The 14,560-nt window shown below is 40.6% G+C and overlaps 1 protein-coding gene across 8 annotated transcripts in view; it reads right to left on the bottom strand.

Moving 5' to 3' along the window:
- ccdc30 (coiled-coil domain containing 30) overlaps nt 1-14,560 on the bottom strand; it is a 29,171-nt gene that overhangs the window by 5,821 nt on the left and 8,790 nt on the right. For 7 of the 8 annotated variants that reach the window (XM_079359461.1, XM_079359456.1, XM_079359457.1 and 4 more), the window contains 12 exons: nt 13,599-13,826; nt 13,235-13,372; nt 8,213-8,364; nt 7,740-8,013; nt 7,366-7,473; nt 6,716-6,886; nt 6,257-6,466; nt 5,495-5,652; nt 3,817-3,982; nt 3,408-3,529; nt 1,288-1,429; nt 994-1,130 (listed from right to left, as the gene is read on the bottom strand). In XM_079359461.1, coding sequence (XP_079215587.1) covers nt 994-1,130; nt 1,288-1,429; nt 3,408-3,529; nt 3,817-3,982; nt 5,495-5,652; nt 6,257-6,466; nt 6,716-6,886; nt 7,366-7,473; nt 7,740-8,013; nt 8,213-8,364; nt 13,235-13,372; nt 13,599-13,826 — 2,006 coding nt within the window. The remainder of the gene's footprint in view (nt 1-993; nt 1,131-1,287; nt 1,430-3,407; nt 3,530-3,816; nt 3,983-5,494; nt 5,653-6,256; nt 6,467-6,715; nt 6,887-7,365; nt 7,474-7,739; nt 8,014-8,212; nt 8,365-13,234; nt 13,373-13,598; nt 13,827-14,560) is intronic. The other variant, XM_079359458.1, reaches the window with a different exon arrangement.

The following is a 14,560-nucleotide window of genomic DNA, read 5'->3' as shown; positions in this document are numbered from 1 at the left end:
CGATGCTTGCACTATTGTTATTCCATGCCGCTTTTGTGTGAATTCTTCTTTTCCGTTTTAAACATTAGCATCTTTGGTGGCTAGCTTTCTGGTGCATTACTGCAACCACTGTCCTGGAGTGTGGAACAATATAGTTTTTTTTTTTTTAGTTTTTTTTATAGCAAATTATTCATGTCGCCAAAATTACATAGTCGATTATGTGGACTACGTAAAGTGATAACTGCTTCTGAAAACAGCTGTGCGTAATAATGTATGCGTCAGTCTAGCATGCCTCGCTCTTTGTGACAAATAGCCCACTGTATCAACACTCCTAAAAGTAATCCTAAATGAACATATGTATTTTTGCCTCTGCTATTCGGACATAAAGAGTTTAATCACAGAGCATCTTTTTTTTCTCATCGCTTAAAACCTTTGTCCCAAGTGTTTTCTGTCTAGGAAAGTACATGTGACATATACTCGATATTATAGCGCATTTTAAGCAACAGGATCCTATGCTTTACAAGGTCGTTCATTTATCATCCTACACACGTTGTACATAAGCCTACTTATTTGCACAATTTTTATTCCAGCATTACTACTTTAACCCCCCCAAACAGCTAATACAAGGCACAGATCAAGAATAAAATAAACAAATGAACTGGCTGTGCATTAGAATCAAAGTTTCCCAGCCTCCCGCCATTGTACATTCAAATAGATGCTCACGACAAGATTTCAGGATGATTTGGAAGCTTATTTTACAGTATTATGAGAGCTTACAGGTACCACTAGGAAAGGACGAATAACAGCATTTTACTCATTACATTATTTTCATAATTATTTTTAAATCTACTTCACGTCAGCAGCAATGGGAAACTAAGTTAATCTAGCACTGATTTGAAATCTTAATTCTTGATTTACGCAGAAAAAAACAATCCAATTGCCAATTTTGAAAAGAACCAGCAACATATCTACGACTTTCATGTACCAGTAAATCATTAGTGCTTCAAAAGATACCTGTATTGAACAGTTGAGGCGGTCCTCATGCCTTTACTGCCCATTTCCTCTGCCTCGCTTATATTTCGCAAAAGCTCCCTCTTCTCTTCGAGAAGCTTCTCATTTTCCTCCATAACTGTATTGATCCTTTCCTTCTCCTGAAACCCACCAAGGAGGAGATAGAAAGGAAGTTGCACAGAAAATACAGACAATTTAGACGTTTATATTCTTTAACTGGTATTCTAGCATTAACATCTCTTGTAGGATATTTGGAAATAAAGGGACTTTGCTAGCCTTCTGCATTATGTGTGTGACCTTGTGTGAGAAGCTGGATGCCAACACCAGGTCATTCTCCAGCTTCTGTATGATGTGGTCCCTCTGTGCAGTAGCCTTGAGGAAGACCTGCTTTGCCCGACGGAGCTTGGCCTTGTGCTGACTCTGCTTCTCATTGTATTTTCTGGTTGATAAAAAAATACACATTATTTTTCTTGTAAATAACATAGTTTACAGAGTGCTTTACATAAAAGAAATTTGTTAATTAAGAAAAAAGAAACTCTTTTGATGAAGATACAGGGAAGTTGAACAACTCTAACAGGACTTTCAAACTTGTAGAAAACTCCTGAAAAACTCCTGATATTTGCCAGAGGAGCTTTATGTGTAATTTCTGATTTCCCCCTGCTGTTTCTTATGCCAGCTCCCTATTTTCTTTTTCCACAGCAAATCCGAGTAAGCTGATGTGAGAATGCTGCAGGATATTATCTATATCTATATAGGAGAATTCATCTTAAGCCGATCAGAGGGGGGAGTGACGTTTATATCTTGTGACTGATGCACGGTGCATAGAGTCAATCAATCAATCAATCTTTATTTATATAGCGTCAATTCATAACAGGCGTTATCTCGAGACACTTTACAAAAGCAGGTAAAGGACGTTACTGTTTGTCTGTTAACATTAACAAAAGAGCAGGTAACAAGACCATGCTCATTGTTATGTTTACAAAAAGCAGGTAAAGGACCTTACTTGCATGCATAGAGTGCATGCACATGACTGCTACAATCTCCATGATTGTAATTAAAAAGCTGAATAACATTTTACTGCTGCCAGTGTGTTCTTCGCTGCCCTTTTGCTGATAGGGTGATTCTGTTGAACTACACGCAGCATTGATACAATGGCAAATATTCCTATTATAGCATTGTATAGGGGACTCTGTTGCTTCTTCCACAACTTCTGCTAGACCCGAGCAGTGTTGCCAGATCATATTGACAGTTTCCAGCCCAATCACATCTTAAAACCCACCCACTCCAATAAAAACCAGCCCCAATCACGAAGGTGCCAGACACTTGTGCAAACCCGGAAAATAACACATGCAAAAGAAAACACACCCAGAGATTCATATCTGCATCTAATAACCACATATAAATGATAAATAGGTTTTTGCAAATTGCAAATCAGCCATAGGCTACACAAATTGCAAAAAGTAACCTCTGGCATCCTAGTACCAGGTCCTGATTATTAATAACGCCAACTGCATGTAAAAATGTGCACCTTTAAGCTGAGCAAGCCTAATATATTTTGTTATTTACATCACAGATTACCTGTATGAGGACTACATGCAAATAATGATGATGGTGCTAACTTAGCTAGGCCAGGAAATGATGCCGATTGGCCGATATGCAATTATTTATTTATTTAGGCTATTTTCTTTATTAAAGAGAGAGAGCAAGAGAGAGAGAGAGAGAGAGAAAGAGAAAGAGAGCTGTTTTTCACAATAGTGTAATGGTTCATGTTTGAAATGCAATAGTTCATGTTTGTTGTTCAAAAAGAGTTCTTAATTCCTACTGTTCAAAGAGTCAGTAAATGCATCAGGCAAAGCGCGAGTGTGTAGCTGCTGTGAGTGAGCCTGCTCGAGAGAGTTAGGTGAAGTGTTTTACAGCAAGTTGTTACTTGTTCTCTGCCTTGTAAGTGGCGTGGTCACGGCCGACAGCAACCAGTTAGTAAAGCTGATAAAAGAACGATCTTGTCATCCTTACAACGTCCTGAAGGACATTACAATATTAAAAACTCGCCAAATGTGGACAAAAGCAACCCAAATTTGAATCACCAGCCCAATGTATTTTTTCCCTGTCTGACGTCAACAAAAATAGCCCAACTGGGCGAAAAAACGCCCAATCTGGCAACACTGCACTCGAGTCTCCCCCACCTGTCTGGCAGGGGTGGCCTCCCTCTGAGATGTGCTTATGTAAACAGCCAGTTTGGAGAATATCCTGAGCCGTCCTCCTCAAATTTTCTAGATATTTTGAAGAGGGCATATGTGAAAACCGGTCAAGATTCACTTTAATATTTATAATAATGATAACACATTTCCCAGGTACATCAGAGTTCATTGTATTACGTTGCAAATAAATTTATATCAGTGAAAATGTGATTGTCTCACCTGACATGCATGTCCAGTTGGAGTAGAACTTGCTGAAGCTCCCCTTGCATTCTGTCAACTTCCTGCTGCTTGAATCCCAAGTCCTCCTGTAGTTTGTTGCATGACCTCTGGTTGTCTCTCACCTTTAGGATATATTGAACCCATCAGTTTAAAAAGACGCTCTGTATATTGACTTTCTAAGAATGCCAGCCAGATGTCAAACATTACTATGAGATAAAAGGAGACACATCTAAACATGGAGACAGAAATATAACCTCAGCACTTTTCAGACAAGAAATACAGAGCTTTCCCAATGAGGGCAGGATGCACTCCCATTCAAAAATACTACCAGGTTTCTAATGATTACATTGATGGCCAAAACCCAGCCATATCATTGACATTGGATGAGCTGTGGTACACTCATCCTTACCTCCTCTCTGGCCTTGCTTAGCTCAGCCTCCAGGATGGTCAGATGTGATTCCAGCTGTTGAGCCCGTTGGCTGAGCTCTGCATTTGTCTTGGTCATGGAGGCCTCCATCAGCCTGAGGGACCGTAACTGCTGTTGCAGCTCCTCTTCGCGCTGCTCCAACAGCTTCCTGAGATATTAAGAGGAACTTATGGATAGAAGTATCGTATGTTTAAGATCTGTTTTGTTCATAAATGGATATTAAAACTTGTAATGTTGGCGAAAGCACTACCAATGGGAAGAGCAGGACTGACATTTATTTTGTCACTTTATCCTGCCATTCATTGAACATTATGTCTTAATTCTCTGCATAGTTAACTTGACCATTCATATTGTACTTGTACTTATATACCCCCTATTGTTTTATCTATACACTGGCAGGCCAAAAAAAGGTCACCACCTAGAGAAGTAAATAGGTAAGAGTCTCCTTTTGAATAAATACTGCATAGGTGATTATGTTTCAACTGGCAACAAGCTATTTAACCCTAACTGATGCAGTGAGTAAAATGTTTATTTGTTAAACAACTAAGTTTAATGATCGGAGATCACTTAAATGTTTGGTGAAATCAAATCGTAGAAAAACAACAGAACTCAGGGCTATATTTAATAGTGAAAGTAAGAGCATTTCAACATGCACAATGTGAAGGGAAAGGATTGTGAATAAACAGCTGAGTAGCTGTAAGAAAACCACTTATGGCTGGTTATACCACTAATTTGCTCGGGTAAGAAGCATAAAAATTAGACTATGGAGCAATGGAAGAAGGTCATGTGGTCTGATGAGTTCAGATTTCCCCTGTTCCAGATTGGTTGGTGCATCAGAGTAATAAGAGAGGCAGCTGGTGTGTTGCACCCATAATGACTAGTTCCTACCGTAGAACCCTGTGGGGGGAGTGCTATGATCTGGGGTTGCTTCACTTGGTTAGGTCTAGGTTGCGCAACATGCCCAAAGAATGAGATCAGCTGACTACCTAAATATGCTGAATGACCAGGTCATTCCATTTAAGGATATTTTCTACCCTGATGACACGAATGCTATGATATTTCAAGATGACTGGTATGTTATTTGGCGTACTGTGACCTCTGTTGAGGAGTTGCGCTTTGAATGTTGGGATTTGGGCTATTTTAGCTGGTTACTACTAATCATGCAGACTTTAAATAAACAATAACACGTAATTGTATTACAGGCACCCAGATAAGGTGGAGATATAACAATGACAATGCTAGAATTCATTGGGCTCAAATTGTGAAAGAGTGGTTCAGGGAGAATAAGACATCATTTTCACCCATTCCAGACCGGAACCTCATTGTGAATCTTTGGGATATGCTGGAGAAGACTTTGTGCAGTGGTCCAAATCTACTGTCATCAATACAAGATCTTGGCGAAAAATGAACGCTACGATGCAATGATGGATGGAAATAAATGATACGATATTGCAGAAGCTTGTTGAAATGATGTAAATGCATGCCGAAATCATAGCTCAAGGTGGTCCAACAAAATATTAGTGTGTGACTTTTATTTTGGCCAGGCAGTGTATTTGTCTTAGCTATTCTGTATTTTTTTTACCTTCTACTTTTTTTAGCCACCTCAACGCTCGAATTTCCCCTCTGGGGATCAATAAAGTATTATCTTATCTTATGTTACCTAGTGATCTGCTCCTCCTGCTGCTTGGTTCTCAGGGCCAATATGGTATCGGTCAGATCCCTGCTGTCCATCTCCAGGCGACTGCTCTCACCTGCCCGAGCTTCCTCCACTCGCAGCTGGTGCTGGGCACTCCTAAGCTGCTGCTGCAGCTCTAACACCTACCATTGCAACAAAGTCATGTTTCATTCATTGAAATAAACAAGCAATTCATTTCCAGAGAGTACAAGGCTCAAGGTGTCCAACAGAAGAAGTTTTTAATGTTGGTGAATAGCCCTGCCTAACATTTGGGTTAAGTAGAACCAATTTACAGGTACTACATGAGAAGGAGGGGCTGTTGCCTCACAGAAAGAAGGTTCAAGGTTCAAAATGCATTACAATTGGTCACCACTTAAAATAACGGAAAAAATAAACTTATTACGCTAAGTCAAAAGTAAGTTGAACACTTAAACTGTATTACAATTTGATAAAAATTTGAATATTCAAAGATCAAAACCCATCCCGTGTGGATGCACACAAGCTTCCTGCATAAGTTGTTGCTCCAGTTGAGCCATCCCAGTCAAAAAGGCTGGATTTGCACCCTACTTGTTCAACTAGCCTGCTTGCAAGCATGTCATATTACTTTGGCAAGCAGGGGGACAGAATGCTATGTAAATGGGACATAGTGGTGATCAAGTGAGGAACGAGGACTCAATCTTCCCAGGTAAGTCATACGACTTCACTTGTTAGCAAAGTGCTTATTTGGGATGTCCTATCAGCACTGACCTTTTTGTCAGCAGCGATCAGCCGCACCCTCTCTGCCTGTAGCTCCTCCTGCAAACTAGTGGTGATGTTGCGATTTGTTGAGTTACGTGCAAGTTCCAATTCCAGTTTTCGAATTTTTTGCTGCTGACATTCACATTCGGCTGCCTGAGCATGAACACTATGCTCGACCTCAACAAGCTTTTTCTGGACCTGCTTCAGCTCTGCACAAAGCTAAAAGAAGCAAATGAGAAAAAATATGAACACAAATAACATTGCATTAAAAGCAGCATTTTCACTATTCTGACGGTTCTATAACATCTTCTCTTTGAGACTTTAGGTTACAGTTTCATACAGTTTTGCTCTTGTTAATAGTCAGTGACTATAAGTTGACTAAAGGGGATAACATGATGAAAGTGTAGGAGTAGTACATGTCATCTGGAGGAAAAACCTAAATACGCTATTGTGTAACCTGAAAAGAACCTTGAGTTTTTCCTGATCTAGCAGGGTATTATGTCTCTTCAGATCAAGGTTCTTCTCTTTCTCGTAGCGCAACTCTCGCTCTGCTGAGGAGAAAAGGCTCTGGGCCCTTTGCAGGTCCTGCTTCATCTGTTTGGCCTCCTCTGCCTTCTGGTTCAGCACTAAGTCCTGGGACTAAGGATAACAACAGACAAAGCTGGGTTCAATTTTTGATGAAGGAGAGTATAGATTAACACATTTAGTAAAGTCTCCCTAGATCAGCTTGCTAACATGATTTTTGGCTGTTATGAAGCAATTTCAAAACCCCACATACTCCAAAAAAGTCCACAAAACAGGATGCATGGCTACTGGCATTGGAGAAAGCATTCGTGTCAATCATCCACATTTATTATGAGTTTAAAGGAAATTATTGTTGTCAGAAAGTATACAAATGTTTAAAAATGTTTCTTTTGTATTGTAAACTCACTATCAAATCAGTAAGGCTACTGGATAAAACAATTGATCAAATTGCATAATGCTGAGGGATTTAGGCATAATGCAATATGAAAATAAATGATAAGCCAATCATGCAATAAAAGTAAATGTGCCATACATTAAACATTAAATGACCAAGTGATTGCCAGAGAACACCATGGCTGATCTAATAATCTTACCTTTATATGTGCTTGGGCTTCATTGAGCTGAGCCTTCAGCGCCAGTTGGTGCTGTAAGGCCAACTGACACTGGTCCTCCAGCTTGGTCTGGAGAAAATTCACCTCCTGCTTAAGATGTGAAAACTGTGAACACACATGATCCTGGAAGAGGAAGTCCCCCCTAATGCTGGCCTCATTACTCATAAGTTAGAGTCAGACCATGTGCCTTACGAAGGACAGAAAAGCTGTACAGCAGCTCTTCGATCAGGGTTTGTGTTTTAGGTTGTTTTGCTCTATTTAATTTCTGAACATCTGAATACAACAGTTATACAATATGATTGCCCATGTCAAATAAAAAATGACTCGACCAATGGATGGAGATGTATTCCATTTACCTGATCAGGGTACTCATCCTGTGCCCTGTCCACTGGACTCATAATGGATTCTTTTTCAGCTGTGTGCAGTTCAAGCTCCTTTTTGCTAATACCGGTTAGAGCTTCCTTTGAAGATGAGAGTTGCTCATTATGCCACTTCAGCTGATCTTTAAGGCACTGGATCTCTAGCTTTAGCCTTGCTCTTTCTCCCTCAGCTGTCAACTTCTCCTGGACACCTGAGCTCAGCTTCGCCTGGAGCTCAGCTGACTGCAGGCGCTCAGCAACCATCCCTTCCCTGAAAATTATGCACATTCATAAAAAAAACACGTAAGATCCATTACTATTTTTTCACTTGACAAGAAAAAAGATGTATGGACCAGTTGTAGCAGTGCTCTCACATATCCTCCAATACTGAACTATTCCCATGAATCAAATATGCATTGGCCAATGCAGTGGCCTATGTTTAAAACTTTGAGCTCAAGACTGAGAACAACCTCAATGCAGTGTGTGCTGTCTGGAGGCTGCTGAGTTCAGCATTAAGCCTGTCAACCTGCTCCTGCAGGTTGTCTTCCTGGGTTTGGTTACTGTCCTTGTAGTATTCCAGCTTGCTCTGCAGCCGGCTCTGGGAACGCTCCATCTGAGCAACCTATCAGGAATAGTGGCAAAGGAGATAATCTTTTTAAAATAGCAGAACACAGGCTATTTTTCATGTTGACACATTTTAAAGTTTTTTTAAAGTTTATTGGATTTCTTGACATTGCATATTTTTCAGATTGCATTTCTTAATTTCATGATCCCTCTTAAGAATGTTTTTGTTAAACAATAAGAGGTGTCCAATATGACGTAAGATTTATATAACCTTACTTTTTTGGCAGTTCAGGTATTATTTTGCGGTATTACTTCATCATTAGGGATCATGCATAAGACAGTCATGCCCTATGACCACAATTCTCCCTTCAAACAAGCCTGTTTGATGTGATAATCAACTCATTTCTGCACATGAGACCAGAGGAAGATGTTACTGGGTGTTCAGACCTCAGTAGCTTGCAACTGGATCTTTGTGGTTTTGAGTTTTGTTTCTTTCCTGCAGATAGAGAGCTCATGCTAAAAAGACAACATTTACCGACATGACTCCTTCACAATAAAACTGTTTCAACAAAATAATAAGTAGTGACTTTTATTATGATGAAATATTCAGAAATAAAATGTGCTTGAATAGTGCAAAGCTTTCCATTTACAGATTTTCAATAACACCATAGACAGTTTTATTATTTTTAGCTGTTGAATTGATCTCAAGTCGGAGCCACAGAGTGCTTCTTTAATCATTCCGGACTTAAGCCAGGCGAATCATGAGTTTCAATTGTCATGAGAATACACATTCAGCAGATAAATAAATGCAAATCCATTCCAGCATATAGCCTATATTACAGTCCCAGACAGAAAGAAACAGACGTGCTGCAGGTGAGCACACTAGTCTGAATTAAAGGTGATAGATTAGCATTTGACTGGAATTGGACAGTTTTTAGCCTGTTCAGCCCTGACTTGTGACCGTACAGTCCTTGTACCGTAAAGTATAGCCAATCTCAGACTCACACACACACAAGCCTTTTGTGGTGTGTTTACAGTGACACAAACACTAATGGATGGCCAAAAACACAACAAGCTAACATGTGTAGACTTGAGGTGCCCATCAGCAGAGAAGAAAAAGATTGACATTCATTTACAACAAACAGACTGATTCCCTGCACCTGATCCCCTTGCACCTCTATGCTTATGACAGATTTGTTTGTCTTTTTTTATTTTTTATTATGCAATTGTGAAGTTAGTACAAGTCCTAGATGATACCCAAAAAGACAGAGGACATCTCAATCTTGTGAATTATTTATATTATATATTAAAATATAGTAAAAATAATGCAAAATATTGAGATCACTCACTTTAGTCACCTCAGTCACTTTATCTCTTAATTGGTCAATGAACTTGCCACTTAATATGTCTCAGTGTCTTGTATAGTTTTTCATGTATAATTTACTTAATACTTGCAAATAATAGTTAATAATAAATTGTACCTTTTAAAAAAATAATAATTTCTATATATTCTCATTTCATTTCGACTCATATGCATGCTCTTCTTCTTGTCTCTTACGATTGCAACACATGATGTTCCCCTCTAGGGATCAATAAAGGATTATCTTAATTTATAATTAACTTCTAGGCACTGACAGCCTGTTGCAGCAGCTCCAACTCCTACAAGTACCTTTGGGTCCACATCAACCATAAACTTGATTGGTCTCACAACACTGACACCCTCTTTAGGCTGTTCTTCCTGAGGAGACTCAGATCATTCAGAGGCTCAATCCCAAGTCCCTTATTTGCAGTCTCCTCGGTCCTCGGCCGAACCGGAAGTAGTTCCAAAGCCGCCATGTTGAGGATCGTCCCAAAGCTCTTATAGCGAACGGAGGAGAGAGGATCGAGGAGAGAGGAGGCTGATCCGAGGAGCGATGACCGAGGAGACACAAGAGCTGACTTCACAGAAGTCTTTTCACTGACAGACTCGCCCCCTTCTCGTATATCACTCATTGATTGGACGCTGCAGAGGATCAGACTTCAGTGAAACTTCTCAACATGAGCAGAGTTTAATACGGGAGAAAAGACAGACATTAAAAAGAGGCTAAACAGAGCGTCGGACATTTAAACAGATGATGAACATCAGTGAGTTTGTAAAGAGTCGCTCTGTGATGAGCTGGGATTAAAAAGAGTCTGACGAAGAGGAGTCCGTTTTATATTCTCACTTATTTATCTTCTGAACGTTTCATCATTTAGATTCTAATCAATCATTTTCAGTATTCCTGACACATAAATATCTGTGTTTATAAAATACAGAGTTTGTTGTCTAAATACAGGCTAGGTTAAGTCAAAACAGTTAAATAATAATAAATAATTATAGACAATTCAAAATTACATCTTTTTGTCCGTAGAAACTGTCCTTTTGGTTTGAAACAGACTGCAGGTGTTTGTTTTTTTATCAAGTAAAGACACTAAACACTGTAACTGTGTGTTTTTGATTAGAAATAATACAGTGCGTGTTTGTGTGGACATAAACAGCTGTTCGGCTGAACGTGATCAGCTGATGTCGCGTCATGTGACGCTCATGTGTCTTAAAGCTGATTTCCTCAGTCCTCTCTCCTCGGCTTTGTTTCCTCCGTGCATCTCTGGTGGGCGGGACTAAGACGCAAGTGGAGGAGACAACTTGGAGGACACTCGGTGCAAATAAGGGACTTGGGATCCAGCCAGAGTCTGCAACAGACTCCTGAAGACCTTCTCTCGGGCATAGGCAGAATAGGTAAATGCCAACCTAACCTAAACTAACATATCGAAGGGACAATGCCCCCTTCCAGCAATGTGCTGTCTGCTTCTGTTATGGACTTAAATAATACTTGTGGTTGTAGGATAATAATGAATTATAGCTATTGCAATGTACTGCACATACTGTACATGTATGTTTATTCATGAAATAAGCAGGTAATGGATGTATAATGTGTTTGTGCGTATGTATGTGTGTGCACGTGTGCATGCGCGATTAGCATAGTAAGTGGATGCAAGTATTGTTGCTATAGCGTATTGCAAAGACCTACTGGCCCCTTTGCTAGCTGTGCTTAAAACACAACAGTAATGTGACTCTCTCTAAGTCGTCCTCAGACGAGCGTTCCATCGTCGCTTCCAGTCATCCTGATTTTTCATACTTCCGGCCAGCTTGTTGGTGCGTTGCACTTCTGCGTCTTTCTTCTTAACATCCAGAAATGTTACTGTGGGACGTCCTTGTGACCGGTGCCCATGTGCTGGTTCCCACAGCACCAGTTTGCTGGCTGGCAGCTTTTGGTGTCTTTGGCAGTGTCCTGCAAGTCTCTTTCTCCTGGCAGCTATTTTGTCGCTCACTCTGAGTTCTCCAGTATACAGAGACTTGTTGGTGATATGTGCGCTCTTGCTGATGTTCAGCACTACACGCAGCATTCTGGTGTAGCACTCATCTAAAGCCTTCTGTAAAGTTGGCTTCAGAGTCCAGCATTCACTCCCATAGAGGAGAACAGACTCCATTGTCGCATAGAAGAAGCCGAGTTTGATTTGTCGGGGGAGATTGGAGTTCCATACACTGGCCATACCATTCAGGGCTCTCCATGCAAGTGCCTTTCTCACTTTCTTGCTCTGTCGAGTTGACCCATGAGCCCAGGTACTTGAAATCGTGGACTTCCTTCAGAGCAGTGCCTCCTGTTGTTGTAAGGGGTGAGTGTTCCGCTCGGATGTTATAGATTTTGCCTCCGTTTTCTTGGTGTTCAGCCGGAGGCCAACCTTGGCAAAAGGCACACTCTGACTCCAATCTGCTCAGGAGCTCCTGTGCTTGCTCCATGTTGTTGGAGAGCAGTCCAGATCAGTCAGGACTAAAGCAGGGTGCCTACGTGACCTCCTTGGTGCGATGGTGAGGCCAAGTTCCTGCTCTCGCCCGTTGATGGCCTTCCTGAGCGCGTAGTCCAGGAAAAACTCTATTTATCCCCGAGGGGAAATTAGCGCACCAAGCGTTCAACCACAGGAGCAGCGAACAGCATACAGCCTGACAGAGCAGGGGGAGTTTCCAATTCAGGGTTAAGTGTCTTGCCCAAGGACACATCGGACATGTTGCTCGCAGGAGCTGGGGATCGATCCATATGACAAAGAGGAATGGGGCTAGGGTATCTCCTTGCATTACCCCAGCCAGGATGTCAAACTCCAAACTGTCGCCATCTGGGGTCACAACCATGGCCCGTGTACCTGCCTATGTGGTCTCTAGCTGACCCTTAAGATTTTGTTGGCCCCACCCCCTACTCAAAACGTCTTCCCGTGTGCATGGGCTCACCCCTCCTCATTGGGCCCTCTGCTCTCAATCAATCAGAGAAACAGTCATGTCTCTGTCTTTTGGTTCTGAACAACCTTTGGTCTAGGCAAAAAATTGCCTGGGCTTTTTTTTCCCCCAGTCCAGCCCTACACAGGTGTATTTTGTCTATGAATGGGAACAACACGCATTTGTCTTCAGAGAAAGTGGATGAACTCTGTATTAAACAATCTACAAACTGTAAGTAATACATTGGTTTTATTGAAAACAGGACATTTCTTTATTATTGCAGAACTGAACTAATAAATCTGCAACCATGGTGGCCATCTTTGATAAGCAAAGGGGTCACTACATGCAGATCAGACCAGGTTATCTGGAAATCGGAATTTGCCAAAGTACTGTAATTGGTCCATCTCTACGCTAAATCATTATTATTATTGCAATGTTTGCAATATCACATTGTATTTCATCAGTCTGTATGTAAATAATGCACTATTGCAGTAATGATAAAATTGTGTTTTAAAAACATGAATGTTATTTGTATTTAATAGCCATTAACCCCAATAGTAAGACTATTTCTCCAATGTCATTATGTTTAAAAAAGACTTATCTGAGATGTAACTGAACTCAAACAGATTTCACATGAACAAACCTTTTTCTCCAGCAATGCTTTTTCCCCTTTGACTTGAGTGAGGCTCTTGATGAGTGTTTTCCCTTGTTGGCATTCTCTCTGTAGGCTGTTGACCTCTAGTCGGAGCTTCTTTAGCTCTCTCTCACCTAACTGCAAAGCCTTTGGTGAAAAGAATGAGGGTATAATATCAGGTTCCAAGAGACTTGTAACTATAATTTTTACATTATGCTTTATATATATATATATAAAGCATCAACTTTTTTGGGATATAACTTTGTGACCAGTAAACTGAAGTTAAAAGCTTTATCTTTGTTAATAGTACCAAACAGAAAAGGCTTTGGTTTCAATGCTTTTTCAGCTATAGAAATGTATGTGCTTTTTTCACCTCCTTGTCTTTCTTGAGGGCGGCCTGGGCAGCACTGAGGTCTACCTCCAGCTGTTTCCTCCAGTCCTTCTCCTCCGTCAGACGAGCCTCTAGCAGAGCTAGTTTCTCCTGGCTGCTGTCCCTTAGATGCAGTTGTAAGAAGGACTCAGTGGCTTTTACAGTTTCTCCATTCCTCATCATTTTTCCTGGGTCATCTGGCATCTTTAGCTCAGCCTCCAGACCTTTGATCTGCATTGAGAGTTAAGATTATTATTCAGCTAAGGACTTGGACTAATTTATATTGTCCGAGATCTTACAGGCAAAGATATTTTGCATAATGTGATTTTTAGACTTGTACAGGCTTTTTCAAAACCACAATACGGTTAAGCAAATGGTCCATCAATCCAAAATCCTACAGCTTGTTTGCAGCAAAAGTCAAATGGGTGCAGGGAGAAGATGAACACTGGTTGGGAATCATTGTGAATGGAGGAAAGCGAATATGCTAAAGCTTTAAATGGACCTACACACAGCAGGTATACACTTTACAGAAAAAAAAAAATTTCCCCACGGATTGCCTGGCATGTTGTTGGCTATATCACGTATTTACTACCTGAAGACCTCCTACTGCACGGCTATCAAAATGAATGCATACAAGTCTTCAGGTCTACAAATATTTTCAAGTATGGGTTGGTCAACAACCTTGGATAGAAAACAAGCATTGTTTGACCCCACTTGTCCAGATTTTAGAGAGGGACCGTTTTTTCTCTGAGGTTTTTAGCTTCTCGTCACTACTTTTGGGACTGCAAAGATGCTCTTGACTTTTTTTCCCTGAAATTGACACAATCATAAACAATACAAAACTTTTGGAAATTAGATAGCTCTTCTCTAAGCAATCTAAGAAATCAATTCCTAAACAAAAAAGGGTGGGTTGGGGGCAGTGATTTAGGCAGAAATGGGAAAACAGGGGGTGCAAATTTTTTTCA

Source organism: Symphodus melops (genome assembly GCF_947650265.1).
Source record: "Symphodus melops genome assembly, chromosome: 13".
NCBI lineage: Eukaryota > Metazoa > Chordata > Actinopteri > Labriformes > Labridae > Symphodus > Symphodus melops.
The sequence above is the reverse complement of the archived record's forward strand: the minus strand, read 5'-3'. Positions and strand labels throughout refer to the sequence as shown.